Genomic DNA, 23,990 nt, shown 5'->3' on the forward strand with positions numbered 1-23,990 from the left:
ATATTTGAACATAAAGACTACTTAATTAAAATAGAAAACAAACAGGCCTACCCTTAAACTGCATAGGTCTGAGGCGTATCATATTGGATCCAAAGAGTTTTCATTAGTTTAATCAAAATATGTGTCAGAAGCAGCATGCAGAAATGAATGCACTTAGGTAGGCTACCTGAAAAGTTTATGTGGGTCATTCTGGCTCGACGCCACAGGATCTGGGATCTCTGTACAAGGGCTCCATCTAGTGGTTCCCCTTTTGTCCTGCATCTCGTTGCGACAGGCCTCTGTAACACAGGTGAACCCACTTTTTTATCAGTTATTTGACAGGTCAGAAAGGACCTAAATCAGCAAATACTTAGTTCCAGTGACCCCCCCCCCCCCCCCCCCCCCTTAAATATAATAACGTGATTGCTCTAACTACAAGCAATCACAGTGAAGGTGAAGATCCAGTTATTCTTAAATTAGACTATTGGTAGACTAAGTGAGGATTAAATTTACAGCATATTGAATATTTACTAGTTTGTTTATTATTTTCTGTTGAAGCTCCTGAGACCATTCCCTGGGAGGTCCCTGGCCCTAATTGGGACACCAGAGGTTTCCTGCAGATATGAATAGCCTGCAGGGGCACTGGGACTGCTTTGAAGATCAAAATAAGTAATTTTTTGAGTCTCAGGATAATTTATAGATAATTGTGGAAGTGAGGAAACGTTACGCAGTAAAAAAGAAGAACCAAAGTCTCATGTATCTTGAACAAATGAAAGGCCACGAGGCATATGTACATTGGTTTAATCAATTATGCCTAAAATAATTAGCCTACCTATGTATAATCCATTAAAAGGTGGATAAGAAGTTTAGATATCATGTATTGTAGGACTATCAGAAATAAAAGACTATGGTCTGTAGGCTAAAAATAAAACTAATGAGCAGCGTCTTGTTTTCCTGATAATCTAGAGCAGGTTCATTATCTGCAAAGCGTGTCTTTAGACATGCAGGCATGAAATGTGAGGAATGAAAATCATGACCAGCATTCTCGAAATGGCCATACTGTAGTAACATGACGTGCCGTGCATTGCACCTAACAACTGTGCAGTCAGATTGTTGACTGTCTGCGCAGCGGATAGCCGCGCTTTTTTCCTTGGTTGTGCTTTTGGTTACTTACGGTAAGATGGACCCGCAGTGTCCACTAAAGGATCAGGTGATCCACTAACTACGAAGCGAAGGCTGACTGGGGAAAATGCAAAATGACATATAGCAAATGTCGGAGCATAATTCATTCACATTTTCGGCTCACATTTGGATTTAAATCGCACCGCTGGAGCTCCAATGTGACGATGGCTCGTTAGGGCTGGCGGCGCACTTGCGATTTTTTTGATATTTTAATTTATGAGAAATCACATTCACAGACAAATATTGGTTTCAACATGGGGCTGTGCTACAGTTTGCGTCCCCGGCTCTTCGGGGACCGGAGCGGGTCTATCTCCAACGCTACCTCGGACTCGGACCAGCCTCCGGACGCCGCCGTGCCGACCCGCGCTGGGGGAGCTCGCCAGGAGGACACCGGGGGATGCGGGGAGACTTCGTCGCTACGCGGCGGCGGCGGCGGCGGCGGCCCGGTGCGCCCCGGGGACCCTGCCAGGCTCCCGGCCGGAGAGCACCGCCGTGGAGACACCGGTACAGACGGTGTGCTCATACAAAACGGTGGTGGCGGCGGCGGCGGAGGAGGTAGTGGTAAGGGGACAGGGAAGGACCGTGGTCGACGCTTACAGCTGCTTCAAAAGACTAGCACCCAAAAGCAGAAAAACTGGGACAAATTGCTGGTGGAGGAGAAGGAGGCCGAGAAGGAGGCGAAGAAAGTCAGTAAGAATATTGACAGGACGCTGAAGGAGCTCAAACGGGAGTACAAACAGACGCATCGGCTGCTGCTACTCGGTAGGTTTTGTCGCTCTCTGTTGTTGTTGTTGGACCAGGAAGCCGTTTTATTATTAGAAATGAAAAACGTACTGGCCTTTCCAGAAATTATGTCACTACTCTGCCGAGGCCTTTTGCCACATCTGCTGGCTTGGCTGTGAAGAATACCCCCTGCGGCTGTCAATGACAAATGATGAAGATGGACGTATGTACTCACAGGGCCTGCTGTCATTTTATTGTTACTGTTGGGGTTATGAGCAATTCAAAGAAGTCAATTTATATAGATATAGCAGTCTTATCAAAAACACCTATTAATGCACAGGTTTACATAGACTGCTCAGCCATAGGATATTGGGCTATGTTTGCTCTTAAAGTAGTATCTCCTAAAACAGTAGGAGCATACAGTAGCTTGCATTACAGGGACAGACAACGGGAGAAAAGAGCCCTTTTACTTACTAAGGCATGTTGAGTAATTTAGAGGCCATAGAGTGTGTATAGTGTTTAAGAGACATAGTATGGTACATTTTGAATGTTTCTGTACAGGGACCTTAGAATTAAGTAGAATATTGCCTAGTGTACTGGCAAGTAGTACACTTTAGTTGAGTGTTACAGTGTAAAGGAAATACAAGTTATGATATATGGAGAGCGCGTCTAAGGCAATGTTTGTTCTGAAAACCAACATAGTTTAATCTTGCACAGCATAGAGGTGTAGCCTATAGATGAGTGTGGCACACGTTCATGAGACAGCAGATGACAGTGTTACGAGTATAGTGTAGTGGAGTGGCCTGTGGTGTAATGTAACATCTGTTTAGGGACTACAGATTAATAATAGACTGCTGAATAACTGTGTCACATTTACAGTTACGTATTTACAGTATTATTTAGTATAATGTGTTAAAGTTGACTTTTGAATAATACTGTAGAATGATGTACACTGGACTATAAAGTATTATTTTGTATAGTGACATGTGTTTGTCAGTCATCAGTTCTATAGTGTAGTTAAGTGCTGTATAATGTTATACAGCACTTAACTGTGCCTGTAGTATAGTACAGTTTAATGATATAAAGTGGCCTGTAGTATAGTACAGTTTAATGTTATAAAGTGGCCTGTAGTATAGTACAGTTTAATGTTATAAAGTGGCCTGTAGTATAGTACAGTTTAATGTTATAAAGTGGCCTGTAGTATAGTACAGTTGATTGTTATAAAGTGGCCTGTAGTATAATACAGTTTAATGTTATAAAGTGGCCTGTAGTATAGTACAGTTTAATGTTATAAAGTGGCCTGTAGTATACATGCCTGTAGTATAGTGCAGTCGACTGTTGTTTGGTGTAATACAGTGGCCTTCAGTATAGTACAGCAAGATGTTGATCATTATAGAAAAAATGCCTACAGTATACCAGAGTTCAGTAGAATATGGTGAAGTGTAGTGGCCAGTAGCAAAACGTAAGTAGTACATTAGCCTCTGGTGTATCACAGCAAATGTTTTATAGTGTTCTATTGTTTAATTACCTTTTAGATGTAGAGAGACCACCTAGCTTTTGGCTATTTGGACATGTCTGCTCTGAAGAATAGTAATATAGCATAGCATAGTACAGTATGACATACGTCTATGGACTAAAGATAAAAAAAAAACATAGTAAGCTTTACAGTAAGCTTCTTCTATTAGCACATTTACAAACCTGAATTTTCAGGAAGTTTCACACTTTGAGGAACTTTTAAATAAGGGCACAGAGGCGTGTAGCATAGTATTATACAATGATGTGTTGTGTAATAGGGGCAAAGTAAAATAAAACAACACCAGGTCATCTTTTGGCTTTTGGTCTGGTGTTGCCCTGATAATTGTACTTTTATAGTAGAGAATAGTTGAGTAGAGTAGTGTTGTATTGGGACATTTGTCCAGGGAAAAGAAGTACAAAATAGTATTTCAGTCATTGTTTACATTTAAAGTAAGGTCTTTGAAAATAAATATTATGGTACAATTTATCTTCTATATTTGTGAACTAGGACATGCTGGGGTTGCAGAGTAGAGCATTTGGCTGGTGTTGTCGTTGGGAAGTGTTATTTATTACAAAGATAATGAATGAAACTCACTCTTTAAATTTAAATGATAATTTTTAGGAAGATCCCAAACACCTTCTAATTGCCACTCTTTTGAAAACTTACATTAGTTGCATATGAGTTAAACTGAAACTTTTTGTTACATTTATGATATCACCATATCATGCATCAGTTTGGACTTTGGCAGCTTATAATGTGATTTGGTATTTTTTAGAGTTAGTGATCATCATTGCATAACATCTTAACAGATAAAAAGTGACTTTATTAGAGGCCCATATCAGTTGAATAGAGTCCATTTGAATTATCAGGCCAACATCAATCTAAGATCGTACATTTTATTACCTCACAGGAAGCCAATTATTGATAGTTAAACAAACTAAACTTAAAATACACTTATGAAAATCAGAATAGCTTTAATCTGACTTACCTCTAAAGCTTACAGATAAACTGCAGTTGTGATTTATTTATTTTTAGCTTGTAGGTGATGTTATTTTACCGCTTATCCTCAAGTTAAAACCTCTTGCAGTAATATTGTGCATTAAGGACAGAGTTTTTAAAAAGGTTCTAATTTTAAAAGAGAAAGTGTTGATCAGAAGTGTCATAATGCTCCGTAATGACATGTACTTTAAAAACAGAACTCATCCACTTTCAGTTTTGACACTCTTATGTCACACTTAATAGTGCCATGTGTGTATTTGCTTTACTTTCAGCGGTCTAATGCTTCGTTACTTTATATAATAAATGGCAAGAAGTTTAATTTCCTGAGCAAACAGCTCTCAGTAGTAATTACACACAGGAAGAAATGGCTCATCCTAATCAAGTCACACAAGGAAGTGTCTTACATTCTTGAGCCACTGCTGAAAGCTCTACAGTACAGAGCGTGTGACCTGTGTGACCTGTGTTACCTGTGTTACTGTGTCATTATGGTTTAGGCGGCTTGCTTCACCACTATAGAATCACAATTATTTTCTGCGCTGTTTGTCCTGGTGCACCCAAGAGCCTCAGCATGAACCACAGACACACTTCTGGTCTTCCTGAAGAGGCCTTCGGGACTTTACACCCCGCAGGTCTCCTGTAGGACTCCTGTTGCACTACAGAGGACTGAGGTGGTTTGTGTTCCTCTGAAAGTGGACACCTTTCAAATAGTGTTGCATTTCAAGGCAACATATGCTGGCTAATCTGGGTCACTTTATGTGTTTGTATTTGCTGCAGGTGTTTAGGGAAATAATGACAGTCCTCAGAAAGTATTGTTTATCCTACACTGGCATCTGGTCTGCTCGCGCTCGAGCTGGATTCCATCAGATTTGATTGATGATATTAGCACTTGAGTCCTGCAGCTTTCCAGTACAACGTAGATGGCTACTTATTCCAAATTCAAGCTTTTTTTTTTGAAAGATATCACAATATATCAAGGTCATCAAAATTGCCAATACTTTTCAATACTACATATTTAAAATATTTAAATCTCTCTGATTGTAATATTCAAAAGTATCAGAAAGTGCCAAAGGTTTAAAAAAAAACAACAACTACAGATCTAAAGTCATATTTTGGACTGAAAGCAATAACAACAGAGCAGATTCTGAGGTTTCTTCTGGTCCTTTTGGTGTCTGGTAAAATTAAAATAGTCTATCTCGCGGAGATTTCATTTATTTTATTTGTCATAATAGCAGAAATGCTTTGGCAAGATGTCATAAAACATTGCCACTGTAACTGTGCAAATCAGACTGTATGAAGAAGTTTGCTTCTAATATTTGGTAATTAAATACAAGGACCTTCTTAATTTTGGGTGCTTAGCAGATATCGATAGCATTAGATTTTTATATATTTCAAGGGTTTTCACAAAACCGGATTTTAAAAAGTTCAATACTATTTCAGCATCCATACCTGGTTCAATACCACAGCAAGCATAACAATTGTTTATTTGTTCTTGTTTTAATGACCCAAAAAATGCAGACACACTGTCTAGATTGTACAAATCTAGACAGTGAGTTTTTTTTTTTAAAGCTTTGGTACAGTTCAATACTTTTTATAATCAAAACAATGGAGATTGTATCGTTTCAAAGCATGCGGCATCAAAGGTCTGACAACCTCATTACTGTACGTGTATTGTGCCAAGTTTAAAATTCGGTCATTTTGACAATAGTACAAAACCTCTGGTAAGACTCAACAGGTAGCACACTTTGAAACATGTTTTATTCGAGGACAATGTAGATATTTCTTTAATAGAGTTCCTTCACACTTTATATTTAAGTGCATGAGCACAGGATCAGGATACAGTGATGGGAACTGGAAGGCTAGTTCCTATTATTTCTTGGAAAGGAAGTCACTTTATTGTTAGGTCTCTTGGATCAGATTCTGTACAGTCCTGCGATAACATCTGTTACAGCTTTTTCTAGATGTCCTTAACTGGCCGTTTCATATCTCGGCCTCATCTTCTTCCATGAGCCTGAACAACAAGCTGCTAACAATGATGACACAGATGAGCAAAGTAGTGAGCCAGGCTAAGCTAATGAATAGCAGGTTTGAAATCACTGCTTCTTAAGTTATGGTTGTTGTTGTTGTTGTTGTTGTTGTTTTTCACCACCTCCTACATGTAAAGGCATATGTTAGAGAAGCTTACCCACAGAGGCCCAGGGTAGAACCTGTTACCTTGTTTGCCCTCCCTTTTGAATACAAGTAGAGTCGGGTGAACTTTGCTTCAGTCTAAATGGGTTTTATAGTTGACCATTGCTGAACTTTGCTACTAAATGCAGCAAGTTTCCAGTTAACATTACAACCATCTCCTGGAGTATGAATTATTGTCGTATTTATGATACTGATAGCAGCCGGGCTGGGATGTGATTCGTCTCAAACGTATCAGCTGAATCAAAGTGAACCATGCCACATCAGAAGGACATTGGACTATGTTTGTTCTCCTGCTCTTGCTTACTTTGTTATGTAAACTTTATCAAGAGCCTCTGTCCCTGAAGAGAGGGCTATAAAGTTCTTCCCAGCTTCAGTAAAAATAAAAAAAATCAAGGAGGCTATTTTTAGCTGGATATCATTTGGCTGTTTGCCTCCCTTTTTTTTCTCTTTTTTTTTTTTTTTACTGTACATGCTTCAGTTACAGTCAGGGCAGCCAATGGTTGTTGAAGATTTATACATAGAAAAGAACTATTTTAAGTGTCAGATATCATAAGATTTATTACAACAGCTCCTCCCCGGGCCGTTCTAATCTTAACCCAACAAGAAGAAGAGATCAGAAATCCTATGTGTTATATTTATTGAAGAACAATCATTTAGCAGAAACTCTGTTATATTTCCAAATTAAGTCTGTGTATGGTTGAATGTTTGTCATGGATTATCAGCTGTCTTAAGGGCCTCACAGGGTGTGGCAATCAAAACCCCAAACACTCGCAGTGTGGTCGCCATTCGCAGTACAAGTCCGCTACCAGACCTAAAATAGTAAAAATAACTTTGTGGTCTTTGTGAACAGAGTAGGGGAGTATTTTTAGACTGTTGTATTTCTGTGTTTACTCAAGTAAAGGATGTGAAAACATCTGCGAGCTCTGCACAAGCACACAAACTGACAGAGACATAATGAAAGAAAACTACTATTACTTACAGATACCGTAATGACAGTTTAAAGCTCTCCTCCAGATTTGTTTGAAGAGTAAAACTAAGGAAATGATCTGCTTTGAATGACAATGGCTTTACATGGTTTCACTTCAGAATCAAGACAAATTCAGTAGCCTTCTTAAACGTATATCTGCTCCTTCTCCCCTAATGAAGAAAACAAGATGAATAATCAAACCCATTATTTCATTTGAATGCTTTTCATTTCAAAAGATAATTGTTAAATATGAGATTTCTCCTCTGTGACTGTAAAGTCTGTTCTCATTGTAGGTGCAAAGGAGGCCTCAAGTCTCTATATCACCCTGATATTTTTATTCTTAAAATCCTATTGAGTGTATATTTTACAATACATATCACTTCTTTAACTTAGCTGTGAAGGAAGTATTCAGACCATTTACATGTTGTTAAGAGTAGAAGTACTGCAGTATACAATAACTCCTTTACGAGTAGGCTAAAAGTCCCTCATTAAAAACTCCCGCCTCCCTGCATCATATTACTGTCTCCTTGAAAAGCTCGTTTAAATCGTGCAAAAGTGCATCTTGCACAATTGGATAAAAGATGTCCCACCCAGCATTACGATTTTCAACACCCTCCCTCATGAACGATTACAAGCTGTTCTGAAGGGGAATGATAAGCTGTTTGTTAAGACTTGGTCACCTTTTCTGGATTATTTACCTGCAGACTTTAAAAAAGTGCTCTTAATGGGTAAACATTTTCGGAGGAGAGAAAAAAAGGGTCCTCATAACCCTTCATGTGAGATGCATAATGCGGTGAGGCTGCTGATAACTGGTTAGTCTACACTTTTATCAACATACAGTAGGCTGGAAGTTATTATTATTATAAAAAAAATCTGAATTCATATGATACATTTATGTTATTGTAGATTTTTTTTAAGTTAAGTCTGTCTCTTTTTTATTATTATTATTATTATTATCCCCTTTCATGTATAAACATGTACATGTGCAAGAGTGTAAGAGCATGGCAATTTACATATATTTAGGTTTGTTTTAGTTTCTTTTTTTAATTATTTTTAAATTATTATTGTTGTTTTATTTTTTATTATCCATTTGTTTTCTATTTTATTCTCTAATTCTTTCTGTTTAGTCGAATATACTGCCTGGTCACTTGGGGTGGGGGGGGGGGGGGGGGGGTACAGTGTGGAGTATTGTGTGTTATATTGTAATCTTCAATAAAGAGTACTAAAAAAAAAAAACTCCAAGTGAAAGCGAAAGTGAACGCTTGCAGACATACTTAAAATGTAAAGTCAAAGTACTGATTCAGAACAGTGAGTTTTATAAAATGTAATAATAGATTGTAATAACTCATGCATTGATGTGTAAGTAATTAACTGGTGGTTGGTCAAGGTGAAGCTTAAATTAACTGCGTCCTGTTGAGTAGCTTACATTTGCTACCCATTTTAATAGCAAGCAATAGAAGTCTTGACATGCCAAGTAAGGAAGCTTTAAGTTATATATAGTGGAGTTTAGCACCTTCCTCTATATTTTGTTACAGTGGAAGTATAAGATAACTTGAAAAAACCACAACAAGTACCTCACTTAGTACTTGATCTTTGGCTTTTAAACAGTGACGCTTTAACATCAAAGTGACGGAACAATGAGTGTGACTAATTTAAGGGTGTAGTGGGACTTTACTGTTTCTTACAGTCAAGTATTTATTTCATTTATAAATACATAGGTAAAACAAAAAAAACGTGAATTTACAAATACAAACACGAGGACAAGCAGTTATCGACTAGTAATACAGTCTCCACAAAATGTTTTTACTATTTTGGACGTTTTATGCCTTTATCTAGAGATAGGACAGTGGACAGAGTCTGGAATCAGGCAGAGAGAGAGAGAGTGGGGAATGACATGGTCAGACTGAAACCTGGTCTTCCATTTGGAGGATTATAGCCTCTGCACATGGGCTGTGTGCATCAACCTCTATGTCGCCAGCACCCACAATTAACTACTTTTTTGGCAATAAAATTAGATTGTGTTGACATTACTTTTTCTAAGCCTGATCTGCTTTCCATTTCTGTAGATCTAATTTTTTTACATTTTTTTTTTGTGTAGACAACATTTTACCACTGTATATGTCTGGGCTGATCCTTTACACGCTTGCAGGGTCACTTTAAATTAAACTGGCAGTTTTTGCTTTTGTAAACTTTAAAAAAAAAAACAAAAAAAAAAAACGACCCCTTTCAGTGTAGTTAAGATGAAGCCAATGCAATTCTTCATGATGATTAGGCAGTATTTCTTAAAACAAACATTTAAAAAAAATCTGCAACCAAAACCTGTTTCTCTACCATTCAAAGTGCAACCTCTGGATGAATGTGTGCTGTACTGCCTTTCACCACTAGAGGGTGCTGTGGGACAGTCACTAGTTTTGACCTTGGTGTCTGAGCTGGGGAGACTGGATTTTTTTCCCCAATCGTTTCCAGTGACGGAGGTTGGGAGAATATTTTCACACCAGTATAAGTGGGGGCTCTAGTTGTGATTTGCATGCTGCACAAATTTGTCGTACTCCTGTCAATACACGAAACAAGTATTTGCATTGTGTTTGCATAATGGAGACAACAACAACACACTCCTTGTTAACATGCTACACAGGCACTGCATTACAGTTACCTCATACTTTTGAGCAGTCTATGAGCCTTTTTTTTATATATATGTAAGCATACAGTGCAACAGTTTATACCTGACCTAAATGCAAGTGTGCTATACTGTCTGTTAGCCTAGCATTAGCTCAACGCTAGGCCTGGCCCACAAAGATTTACAAGTTTCTATGAATGAAGACAACTTGCTTCTCTGTCTCACACACATGACACAGAGACATGAATAGTAAATGTGTGTGTTACTGTTACCTTAAGTATCACAGTGATTGTCTGCATCAAAGTGCAGCGCAGTAACTGAAGAGTCAAACCTTTACATAACCCACACTCCCATTTCAGTCTCAGAGAGGAAGCCACAGCTAGCTAAACAGAAGTGTCAGGCAATGCTAACAACAGTGACATGTGCTCTGTTTCCTTGTACGACCACAGCGTAGCTATTGTTTTTTTTTTTTTTTTTTTTAACATTTAAAAAATGAAACATGGACAGATTTCTTAGCAGACGTTGCTTTAAGTAAAATCCCAACGTGAGGTCTATACAAATTACAGACAGACTCTCAGATGAAAGTTGTGTTGTGGTCTCCAGTTAAGCATTACTTTATTTCAATGTCTTTGGCAGGTTAACACAAGGATGTAAAAAGTTGCCCTTTGATGTGTTTGTAGTTGGCATGAACCAATTACTACTTTTATCGACCCAACTTGAACATACAGTGTGCTAGACAAGTATATAAATGTATTCGCCCAACAAGAACACTAGTTTAATATTGACAGTGATCTCAAATTGTAGTTCTTTCAAAACCTTGTCCCACTTTTTTTTATTTCTTTATCCATAATATTCCTATATGATGACACATTGGAATTATTTTTTAGTAGCTGGCTTTGTTATACTGTTTTTCTTTTTGGATGAACTTTTATGTTTAGCTAATCTGGCATAAGGAAATTATATTTTCATCCTCAAGTGTGCATGATTCCTGGCTTTTTATCTTACCCATGAGCACATGAGCAGATGAAGGATTGAAATCAAAAACAAATCTTTAACAGCAGTTCTGAACTATTTAGTCTTTGTGGGCCCCCACTAGAAACATATTTGGTTTCTTCCTGTCCCCTCCCCCTTATAGGCTTATAGATATAAAATGACAATAGATTCACAAAAGCAAAGGTTAAAAGAAAGTCTGAATATGCAACAAGTAATAATATACTGTAATGCTCAATAACATGTAAAATACACATGTTGGAATGTGTCCCTCACTAAAATGTTGTAGGTATAATCAGAAAAAATGAACTCCTCCTCCATGTAACTTATATAATCGTTTATTATAACATGTTGTAAAAGTGGCGTTGGTCTCTTTATCATGGATGACATCAGACTGACATTATACCTTTTCTCCTCATGCTCACTTTGCTGGAAGGTTATACAAGTTTTGATGACATGAGAGGAAAATGTCCTTTTCATTTTTTTATTGTTTTAGCCATTTAACAGATTGCATTTTAAAAAGGCATATGCACTACATTATGTATTTTACTCCAGCTTAATCACCTGCAACATAAAAAATATATTAAGAAACAAAAATAATAATTAAATTAAATAATTTCCATATAATTCAAAGAAAAAGGTCAGAAGGAGGAAGAATACAATTAAACGTGATACTTGTAGTTCATTTAGGTTCCCAAACCTCTGTACTTAACTCAAGAAAAACCAAAGAGTATATGAATTGTGTGATTACCAGGAGGGAAAAATCACTCAATACAATTATGTTTTTAAGCACAATTTTAAGATAATTGTTGAATATATCACTGGAGTATTCCCATACACCACTACATCCTAGAAGTGACATCCTAAAACTAAATATATTCGTCAGCATTGTGTATCATTTCTTTGCATATTAGGGTTGATGTATTCTAGGGCTTCATATTGTTGAATTATAACATCAGGGCTTATAATGCATTGATGTAATGTATCCAATTCTGCACACCGAGTACTTAAAACCAAATATTTAAGTACATTTTAATGAGAACAAGTATTTACATTTATGATTTTAAGTTGATATTGTTACAATACATGTGCTTAATCGTTTGAAGTTTTTCTTGCAACACTTAGTTACACTACTTTTACCTGTGTAACGGTTCTGAATACTTTCTGCATCACATCTTAATAGTTGTTGTAGTATTAGCAGTCCTCATTCGGTTAAGAACTACAATGAGTGCCCCTACCATTTTAAGTATAAAGACATATAGGTTAAGCTAAGTGCACACACACACACACACACACACACACACAAAATGTAAGTGGGTTGCCAGTCAGGGCCACCTTACTGAGTGGAAGCAAACTTCAAGAAGAAGAGACCAAGCTTCTTTCTCTCTGTGTGTGAGTGAAGCACATAGCAATGCCCCTTTAATGTATAATGAGTGTTTTGTCTTTGGTTAATTTAAGTAGCCTATATTTTAATAAGAAGAATACTTATGTACTTTGACTTTGGTAAGTTTTTGAAGACATTATATTTTTTATATATATTTTTATTTTAGCAAGTACTTCTTCAACCACTTGGCATTTACAGCTTTAACTTCACTAAAGGATCTGAGAAACCTACTTCCTGCACCACGTAGTAGGCCTATTCCTCTTTCTCTCAAGGACTACTATAATGGCCCCCAGAGCTGTTATGTATAAACTACAGAGATAGGTAAAGCCCAGTGCACAACACACACACACACACACACACACACACACACACACACACACACACACACACACACACACACACACACACACACACACACACACACACACACACACACACACACAGTAAATGGGTTGCCAGTTTGGGTCAGGGCCTCCTCACAGACTGAAAGAGAAGAGACCCAGCCCCTCTCTCTCTCTCTCTCTCTCTCTCTCTCTCTCTCTCTCTCTCTCTCTCTGTGTAAACCACCACAGAGGCGTCCGAGTTTCCACCCACTTTTTTTTTTTTTTTTTTTTCTTCTTCTTCTTACCGATTAGTTTGATAGCAGGATAGCGAAGGACTAAATCGGGGGAATGGCTCCTCTCTCTTTAGCCACACAAGTTATAAAATGCTCTATCTTAGCAGCGGGTTGTTGTTAATGTTACAGTTTAACGCAGGTTTGTTTTCCACCTCTACGGTCCACGGCTACTTCCTGGTGCCACAGAGAGAGGCAGTGCTGAGTTAAAGAGACAGAAATACTGATAGAAATTCAGATAAAAAAAAAAAAAAAAAAAAACAGAGAGAGAAGAGAGGGGTTGGAGACGCGATAGGAACAGTTGACTGGATTCCCAGAAATTGAAAACCCTCTCTCTCTCTCTCTTCTTATTTATATGTATTTTTGATATTTCCTCGTTTTACCGAGCCGTCATTCTTCGTTGGTTTGTAAACTAACACACGGTTTGGATGACGGTTGGCTGCGGCTAAAGCGGAATTGTAACGGGGAACATTTTCCTCCCCTCCGACGGAGAAGAAGCCTCGCAGAGATTTTTTTTTTCTCCCCCCCTTTTTTTATTTTATTTTTTTACAGCAGACCCATTCCTGTGTTATCCGTGAACCACAATCGGTGTTGTGTATATATATATATAGATTTTTTTTAATATATATAGATTTTTTTTTTGTTTTTTTTTTTAAACGATTCCACAAGGAAGGGTAAGGGCGACGGAAGATGGGTTGTTTGGGCAACAGCAAGACTGAAGATCAACGCATCGACGAAAAGGCACAACGAGAGGCTAATAAAAAGATAGAAAAACAGCTGCAAAAGGAGAGACAAGCGTATAAAGCCACACACAGGCTCTTATTACTCGGTAAGGCTGATTTTACATGTTGATGGCTGCCCTGAAATGTAAGCTAACCCGTAATCCCTTTCGTTTACCGAACACGTAGCCCCATTTGACAGCGCTTGCAATAATATGTCATGGGGGTGGATATTGATGGAAGCGAGGCTCTATATCCTACAATTACCTACAGCTTTATGTCTTAAACATGTATGTCGATGTGTACGCTTGGCCTAGTCGTCCCCATTCGTCTTCATTTTGGGTGATATTTTTTTTTTGTTTCTTGTTTTCTCTCTCTCTCTCTCTCTCTCTCTCTCTCTCTCTCTCTCTCTCGAAGGTGCGGGAGAGTCCGGAAAAAGCACCATTGTGAAGCAGATGAGGATTCTACACGTCAACGGCTTCAACGCAGAGTGAGTGCTGTTCACGATAATGTTCATAAAATACCCACATTGACGGCTCAAACAAACAAACAAACAAAAAAAAATCGCATTAATGCTTATTCGTGTGGCTTCCCCTGCTAATGAGTAACACTGTCGAGGGCCAGAGTATAGCCTGTGTGAATGGATTTTCCCCAGGCACTGCAGCGCCTGTTGGGCCCAGTATCCCATGCAAAGCAGCTAATATCTCTCTCTCTCCCTCCCCTCCACCACCACCACCAGCAGTAGCAGCAACATTACTTCCACCTTACGCTCTTTTTTTTTTTTTTTTTACCTCCTTTTCGTGTTCATGTACGCTTAGCATACATATGAGAGGATCTGAGTGTCAAACAGAAGCCAAATAATTCCCTGTTTCCTGTTTCATGTGAGAGGGTGAAAGGTTGTGATCGACACAGGCCTATTGATGATTTGTTTTGCTGCAAGGCCTTGCATGGCATTGATCTCGCCCAATGGTCTATTTTAAACAAGCATTGGACATGTCAGAGGGCTGCAACTGCATGAAAAAAAAAAAGCCTCTGAATATATTCAAAGTCAAATTAATAATCATGGGAAGGCTGGTTTGACTGAGTGGGAGACTCATTTGATTTTTAAAGTTACAAAATGTGTAAAATTGTGACTACAGCACATCGTTACCCTTTCTTTTGGGGTTTTGCTGAACCCCATTCTGTATGTGACTGTCACTATCACTGATAACCTCTGCACTATATGTATAGCTACATTGAAATACAGTGTAACCTGGCAGTAACCCCCGACCTTACTCATTACTAGCTTGATGATAAATCTTATGTGGTCAGCTGTGGTTGATTTTTTTTTTCACGTCTTACATTTTTTTCTGTGCTCATGCAGAGAAAAGAAACAGAAAATACAAGATATTCGAAAAAACGTGAAGGATGCCATAGTGGTGAGTTCAATCTTCGTGTCCCTGTTGTTAACTGATAAGTATACAGGCTACAATCTTTCCTGTATTCATCATGCTTATTGCTTTGTTTTTGTTCTCCCACTACTTCTGCTTTGTAGACTATAGTGTCTGCGATGAGCACTTTAATACCCCCAGTCCCGCTAGCCAACCCAGAGGACCAATTCAGAATCGAATACATCAAAAGTATAGCACCTCTCTCGGACTTTGACTATTCACAGGTAAGACGTTTCAGTTTTTGTGTATGCAGATGTGAATGTGTGTGAGAGAGATGTGCTGCTGTCATACACGTTTGCCTTATTGGTTTTGTCAATGTGTATTTGTATACATGTTGGTGTTATATTGGGCTGTTTTCATGAGCTCCATGACATAAAATGTAGATATTACTGATATAGCTTAGAGTGTGTCGGATTTTAATGAACTTTAACAAAACTCATTTTACCTTTCATCTCCTATTTTTATTGTTAATCACTTTTTAACAATGCTAAGCTAAGGAAATCGTTCTTCCCTCAAAGTTAGCGATGAAAATATAAACACATTTTTAAAAGATCAACAAGTTAGTTGATCCAAGGGCTTGTTAAAAGTTTGATTTTTCCTTTGGAGCAGATGGTGTATGTGTGTGTGTGTGTGTGTGTGTGTGTGTGTGTGTGTGTGTGTGTGTGTGTGTGTGTGTGTGTGTGTGTGTGTGTGTGTGTGTGTGTGTGTGTGTGTGTGTGTGTGTGTGTGTGTGTGTGTGTGTGTGTGTAAGTTGGAGCACATGGGACTCTTTTTTAGTGTGTGATGAGCCACTCGATAGCGGGAGGTCATGTGTTGGAAATGTAGATAATGTTTTACATAATTTTGAAAGCCTTCCTTGTTTTCACAACTGGTTGTGCTGCACCTCACCGCAGGAATGACACATTAATACAGACTATTGAAGCTTATAATATTTATGTTTCACTTCAGCCTGTTATCGAAACCAAATGGAAGCATTAATGAATTACTATAATGCATGGATCAAGCACAGGGTTTAATCTTCAGGTTGTGTACTGATCACAACTTTGGCTCTTGGTTTTGTTTCGCTTTGATCCCCATTATCGTGTTCTAACTTACAAAGGAGTTTTTACATTTATGAACAAAATCTTGTTTTTTTGGGCTGAACAGGTTAGCTGGCCTATATTATAAATTACCTTTTTTTTTTCAAAGCTTTTACCCATAAGTTATAGCTTTGCAGATTTCCCACCTTTGTCTAATTGATAAAATTATAAATTGGATTTGTGGAGTTTTAGACTGTTTGGTCACAACAAGCAAGACATGTAAAGTTGGCTGCATGCACTTAAATACATTGCACTTAATTTTCTTAATCTATAATATACAGTGAAAGTAGTTCTTAGCTGCTGACCTACTTCTTATATCTCTGGTGGTTTTTCTTGGTGGTTATCAACTTTTCTGTTGTTCACTATACAAAAACAGAAAAGGATAATGAATGTGTGTTTTATCTGTTAGCCACAAAAGGGCATATGACTTTTTTCAGCAAAGCTTCAAATCTAGGTACATTCAAGCCCTGTGGACTCTGTGGGTAATCTGCAGAAAAAAAGTTGTATTTATTTTTATCTTTTGCAGTTGCTTTATGTTCTTATCCATAGCATCGCTCTAGACCTTAAAGCAGAATTGGTTTCTGCATGACCACCTTACATCTTTGCCTGATGCTTCCCTCTTTGCAACTTTATTTAATGAAACATCACAAGAATATCCATTAAAAGGCTTTGGGTGTTAATTTCCTGACAGGGCCCCCACAGTGAGAGTGTTAACAGGGCGGCAGCAGCAGCGGTCTGTGATGTTGTGTTGTGTGAGGGGACAGGGCCATAGGGAGAGCCGGCGTTGAGTTCCCAGGCCCGGCCAGGCCAAAGGGAACAACATGGCTCTGTTTGGACTGTCTGTGCTTGTCATCAGTCTCAGGCTTCACTTGTGCCGTCCGTGTCACCACTACATTGTCACTTAGTGCCACCAGGCATGATATCCAATACATCAGCGCAAGGAACACGGCCAATCAGTAACCTGTGGCTTTCACCTGTTGGCGCCGATGTGAAATGTGGAAGTATGTTTTTACCTGGAAACTTCTCGAGGGGTGATGTCATGGTGAAACAAACCCATGAAGGAAAAACCCTCTCTTAATAAACATGATGTTTGACCAATTGTAGTGCTTGTTTTGTGACATGTTATTGCTGTGGATGGGAAGAAGAAGAAGTAGACCGTAATCTCTGACTTCCTACATTTCCCCAAATGAATTGCACTATGTGTATATGTGGTGAGAGTGATGGAAATAGCTTAGATTTTATCCTTATAAATAGATTACAGATTATTTTACTATTGATTTATCTGCTACTTTTTTTCTTTTAATTGCTATAAAGGAAAATTTTGTCTATTTTTAACCTTATCTCTAAGTAAGCAGTTAAAAGAAAACATCTGTTGTTCTTCCCACATTATTTCCATTGTTATTTGACATATTTGGTAGAAGTTTTTCAGGATACTTCAGCTTGAAAATGTAGTCCCTGCCATGGGTAGAGCGGCAAACTTTCTCCAAAACGACACTATAAAGATGGGAAGTGGAATCCAGACATACAGGTTCAGAGGATGTAACAGACTAGGATAGGTGTTTCACAATACTAGAATTTTAAACTTCAATCTAATGCTCGTAAAAATCAAACGATATAAATAACTGTTCTGATACCATGTCAACAAAAATATAGGTGCTTCGCACGTATCGGGTAATGAATTATTTTAAGTGACCAAAAATTTCAAGCAAACTTCTACACACTGTATAAGCAACTATTGGATACCGAAACAATGCCAATGTATTTGGGAAAATTAGACAGTGTAACCTCCTCTGCTCTGTGTATTTGTAAGATACTTCAACATAACTTTCACATCTTTATGAGATGCCAAAAGGACTTGAGAAATGTGATCGTTTGAATATTTGCCTATCTGTGAATTTGAATGGACCACTGCTGCGCTCTCTTTGGCTCATGGCAGCTTTTTGTTAAATAATATGACTGAAGAGCTGTAGTTTTTGTTTTCCAATCCAAGGTTCTTATCATACTATTGAAGACATACATTACAAAAAATGAGCGATTGTATCGTTTTAAAACGTGCGGTATCAAAAAGTTCCCAGCTACCAAAAGGCTCTCTTGATTAGATAGCATGACCCTAAGAAATGTATTGCCCTTTGGTGAAAAACATGCCGTTTACTTAGTTTTGTTTTGTTTATAACAAACATTTGTAAAACCTCCATCACAGAGTTCCATGAACGAAGGTGATATCTTTAGCAATTGGGATGTTTTAGACCAAAAAGTTCAAAAACTAGTAGTTCAAGCCTTTATTTACTTCAACAAATTATATATTTTTCTGTCTCAAAAGCCTGATTAGTTTGTATGCAGTCCATGGCAAAGGACGGGCCCCATCTTTTGTTATGTTTGAAGTTGTTTCTTTTATTGACAATTGATGTTTTGTTTTCTCCTTATAACTTTATTGGGCATTGTAATTTGGACAAGATAGGCTTGTTATCCAGTTTAAAAAAGTGAGCCCCAGAGAGAACAGTGTTGTGCTGTGTCTGGTTAGTCAAATAGGAAGACAGTAAAACAGTGGGTGTTACGAAACAGACGTGGACTTTTGAAGGTGGACAGGGATATTATTATATTATATTATTTGTTGACGAAAAATCATGACTGTCAGTGTTGATGTTTGGGATTAGTTCTATTGTCGAAATAGCATTGAATATCTTTATGTAATGTTACAGGATCTCTCTTAAGCTGGTTATTGTACAGCTAGGATATTAATATGAAATATATATATATGCCCTTAAAACAGCATAGGCTTCAACAGTGTGAGGTACACAAAAGTCGTTTCACGGATTAGACTCTGGGGATTTCTAGCCTTCATAACTGGGAACTATTGTAGGACAACAGTTTCCTCTTGTTGTACATGTAAATCAACAGGCTTAGCTTCAGTGGACTGCACCATTAATCATCAAAGCATCCCCTTTTTTTTGTAGCAGCCTGCGATAACAGTGGACCCATGGAAAAGAAAGCACTGACACAAACAGTCGTCTATGCAAATGGAAACAAATGTCAGTGTGGTAGCTTTGCTAGCCACCCAGCAGTCTATGTTGACTGAATTGGAACAAATTCAGAAGAGCCCTGGCCCCAATTTTATCACTGTGTGGCTAACCATAAACCTGTGCATATCAATAAGTCTGTCACTTTATTTATTGTTATCTAATGTCAGTTCACAAGCTAACCAATAACTATGACCTTCTATTGAATATCCTGACCTGCTTTTTGCCGGTAACACCTTTTATAGCATTCCACCACTTTTAGATTCTTGAAGATTTCCTCGTGATGAACAGCCTCAGTCGTAGAAGTATGTTTTCCCCTCTAATTGATAAACTGAGGATCTGTTATGTCGGACAAAGGGGGGGTACCGAGGGCTGCTGCTACTCTTGATTTTGGGATCATGACATAAAAGATGAAGTGTCTAAAAATGGTTCCCTTTGTTTACTTGTTTATGCTGTATTTTTAAATGTATCTGTTGATCTTGATCAGGTATTTCTGTCATTGGTCACTGTTATCGAAAGCAGATTTTCATTTCAAATCTGAGAGAAGTGGTAATGTCAGTTAGCTAAGGAGCTGGCTGTCCTCTGTATGGCTTTTTATTGAGGGATTCCTTGTTCAGTAAGATATTAAACCAAAAGTCCCTTTAACATTTTTCTAAGAGAGATTCTGTTGCCTCCTTGCAACAAGTGATACAAGCCATTTGCTCCACAACTTAGCTTTGCTAAGTCAGATCCAGGCCATTTTGTTTTCTGTGTCAGCCTGACCTATATGATTCCAAGTGCAATATTACGTCATGCACCAACTTGGTAAACTTTGAAACTTAGGCTGAGGACAGAGAATTGGTCAGCGCAGAATAATCACTAACAGAGAATGAGCATCGTGTTGCTGGTGATGAAGGTGGGGTAAATGATGAAGTGAAGAACGACTGGAAAGAGTTAAAAAAAGAAGAAGCTTGTGTTAAAGCAAATTCCCTCCTGGTGTCTTTGTGTGTTATCAGTTCCTCTGTAGGGCACTGCAGCACACACTGCATTTATTCAGAGGCCCAGTGTCACACGCCTCTGTGGAAAAGAGCCCTGAGGACCACACTGCCCCCCCCCCCCCCCCCTTGCACCCTCTACCCCTCATGCTCCCTCCATCCAGTCCCATCGCTCTTACAAGTTTCTGACTTTGGGTTTCTATAGTCATCTCCATGTCTGTGTGGGTAAAAATGTAGCGAAACCTGCAGAACTAATGGCAGTAAGAATGTAATCAGCACTGTTAAATCTTATTGATATTAGTTGAGGTGGCTGTTAAAGTTTGGCTGTAAGAGAAGTGAAAGCAAATACAGGCAAGAAAGCAAATATGGCCCCATTTCCTTTAAGAGTTTTATGCAGTAAGTGAGAAAGAATATTTCTGTTCCTTGTGTAAGTGTGAGCTGTACCAAAAAAAAAAAGTAAACAAATGCTATTTTTCCCCTTTGTGAGACATGTGTGGACTGGATCGTTGGCTATCCATCAATGATGAACTTAATCACCGGATCTGCTTAGAGGAGATCTCTTGGAGCATGTGATCATTTATCAGGCTGCTTTTCCCTCCTTCCCCTCGCCTCTTTGGTTCAGGGCTGCTTTCACCCTCTCACAGAGAGTTACTGCTAAGTGCAGAAAGTCATGTGGTAGTTCCAAGCTAGAGGAGGAGCCCGTCAGAAAGACATGTGCACATGATATTAGTCCAATTGTCTTTGTTGAACGCAATCAGAGAGTCCTGGGATGTGTTTGAAAAGTCATTTAATAAGATGGCTTCCTCTCATAGGGCTTACACTGAACCTTGGATGTACAGCCGTGGTGTGTCTATGGCTATACTTTTGCTCTGTAGATGTGTTAAGATTTTGTATTTTTGCTATTCATCCAAACGTACCACATTTGCAGTTTTTGCTTACAGTGTAAAATTAGCTTCTGACCACAAATTCACAAGTTTTGAATTCAGGAACTGTTGGAAGGACCTGCATTAGGGAAGTGATGAAAAAAAGAGGTTTAAAGTAACAATTCTGTGATTACTTTCATTTCTGTTTTGTCATATTTTTTTGCAATGGGGTGCATCCGTTAACTATGCGGAGCTAGTTGTGCCTTCTTTTCCTTGTTTGAGAAGATTGCTTTTAGGAAATAGTAGCAAGCACTTTCAAGAGAATTCACATGTCAATTTGTATCTGTTTGTCTTTGTAAGTGCCAGTTTATTCTTGAATAGATTTCAGTGCAAGTAATTGAAAAATACTATTCACATGTTTTGTAAACTTTGAAAGATCGTAACCACATTCTGAAAACGATGCTGATTTGTTTTCTTTCAAAGAGTTGGATGAGAAGATTGGTATCAATGTCAGTGCATGTCTGTGAATGAAGTTCGATACTATTTGATATCAGATCTCGTAAAATGGTACAATCAGTGTTAGTTTGATAAAAATCAAACTAAAAGCTTTGAAAAGTATGGAAGATTTAAAAAAAAAAACTTCAGATCTTAAGTCTTATTTTGAACCACAAGCTTTCCACGAGCAAAAGAAGGAGAGCAATGGCTAAATTTCATGAATACCTTGCTAGCGTATCAGACGGTGTGCCGGAGTTTCCCCGCACTTTTTGGTAATATTGGGTGCTTAGGACTTGCATTTCAGTTGCCATGGTATTCAAACAGGTATTGATATTGTTTGATTTTTACTAGAATCATAGAGGTGTTTACTAATCTGGTTATGTGACAGCCAAAGAATTGACATGCTTTATATTCTCATTTAATTTATACATAACAGAGCAGAAAAGCTGGAACTGTTACTTGACTTGTTACTGTTACTGCCTGATTCAAGTCTTTATTGTCGTTGTGCAAAACAATAAAACAGTGAAGCATCTCCCTGAGCAGTGTAGTGCAAATAGATAAGAATAGTATTTTAATATATAAAATAATAAAACCATACAACTAGATAAAAGGAGTATTTATAGATACATACTGTATTTACAGAGTAAAAAACAATATTTACAGGTTAAATATAGCCAGGATAAAAATGGAAACAGATCCTATAAAATCCAGTGAGTGGCACATAATGTTTACACATAGTGTAAAGTACTGTGGTTGTGATGAATCTGCATCTCAGTGACCACTGTCAGATGTCTGTAGCTCATTGTCTTGTAGTGCAAAGGTAGGCCTCTAATGCAAGCATGGTCATATCAGTTACATTTTCAGTGGTATGTCTGCGCATTTGGTTTTACATATTGTATAATATAATATGATACTTACTATTGTATATATCTACTAGAACATTTGTGCAGCCTCTCTGTCTGTAGCTCAGGTTGCTAATGGGCTCTGTGAGCAACAGTTTCAGTATAATTTCCTGTACAGGCCAAACCTGACTCTCTTAACCAGGAAGTGCTTACCACAAGTGTCTGCCGTCATTTTCTTTCACCTTAGACAGAGTCGAACTAGCTGTTTTCCCCCTTCTTCCAATTTGAGGGCTCGGCTAGGCTTAACCCATCTCTACTCCAGCTCCATATGTGTTCTACAGACAGGAAAAACCTGTTCACAACGCAAATAAGTTGACTTCCTAAAGTGTTGACCCAGTCCTTTTAAGTTAAATACACTACTTGTTGAGATTACCAGCTACTCTTTTTTTCTACTGCTATTGAACTGTCCTTAAGAGTTGGGCAGATGTGCTTATGTACTATGTATGTTGTATGTAAAAGCAAGAGTAATGTTTGGTTTAAAAAGAGACTACTGAAATGGTCAACAATTTGTCTCTAGATACTTTTATATACTGAATAGGCAATAAAGTATTCCAGTATTAGGGTTACTTGTTTGTACATTTACCTATCTTGTCCATTTTTTCGAAGTACAGGTAATGCATTTTAGGGGGGCACCAATGTGTCAGTCAAGCTAGTAAACCTAAAAGCTCAGAGTACTTGTTTTTTGTTCTATTGGGCACACTGGCATGATGTGCAACAGGTGCCATGTGAACATGTGGGATTCCTTTTTAAGGTAAAACATGAAAGAAATTGTCACTCTGTGTAAGATACTCAGCATTGTCTCTAAGAAAGATCAGGTACATGATGTTTTTCAAGACATGTTCCAGTGACATTCCGGGGGGGGGGGGGGGGGGGGGGGGGGAGGGGGGGGCAACTAACAACAATTTAAATTCATCCAATCACACAGTGTGTTTGAAAAACAGACAAAAAATACATCAGTATAGGCAATCGGCTGCGTTGTACATCTGTGCAGCATCAGCTCTAATCTGCCTTTTTTGAACCGTTACTTTGGAGGACAGGACATAGGATGGAGAAGAAAATTGTGAGGAGAGTGTGGAGAATGATATGTGGGAAAGAGCCCAAAGAGAGTCAGAGTCATTCGGGGGCCGTCCACTACAAGGAGTGCAACCTCTGTACGTGGGGAGCACAACCTATCTACTTGACCAACAGGCACATCATTTTAAAATTATAGTAAAAGTAAAAGGCTGGCACTGCTTACAAAATCTATTCGATTTCCTGTTAGTGATTTATGCTGCTTGTTGCTTTTGGTTAATTATTTGTTTGCCTCGGTCTATAATAAGCACTTTGGTCAGCCTATGTTGTTTTTAAATGTAAA

At 38.3% G+C, this 23,990-nt stretch overlaps 1 protein-coding gene across 3 annotated transcripts in view; it reads left to right on the top strand.

The window, feature by feature from the left end:
* The first annotated feature begins 1,121 nt into the window (after window positions 1–1,121).
* LOC109980965 (guanine nucleotide-binding protein G(olf) subunit alpha) overlaps window positions 1,122–23,990 on the top strand; it is a 49,801-nt gene continuing 26,932 nt past the window's right edge. Inside the window, exons 1-4 of one of the 3 annotated variants that reach the window (XM_020629567.3) lie at window positions 1,122–1,923; window positions 14,294–14,366; window positions 15,240–15,294; window positions 15,411–15,530. In XM_020629567.3, the coding sequence (XP_020485223.1) occupies window positions 1,416–1,923; window positions 14,294–14,366; window positions 15,240–15,294; window positions 15,411–15,530 (756 nt within the window). In that variant the 5' untranslated portion in view covers window positions 1,122–1,415. Of the gene's footprint in view, window positions 1,924–7,305; window positions 8,366–13,176; window positions 13,987–14,293; window positions 14,367–15,239; window positions 15,295–15,410; window positions 15,531–23,990 lie in introns of those variants that run through there. The other 2 variants (XM_029275901.2, XM_029275893.2) reach the window with 2 other exon arrangements.

The sequence above is a fragment of the Labrus bergylta genome, chromosome 4 (genome assembly GCF_963930695.1).
Source record: "Labrus bergylta chromosome 4, fLabBer1.1, whole genome shotgun sequence".
Classification (NCBI taxonomy): Eukaryota; Metazoa; Chordata; class Actinopteri; order Labriformes; family Labridae; genus Labrus; species Labrus bergylta.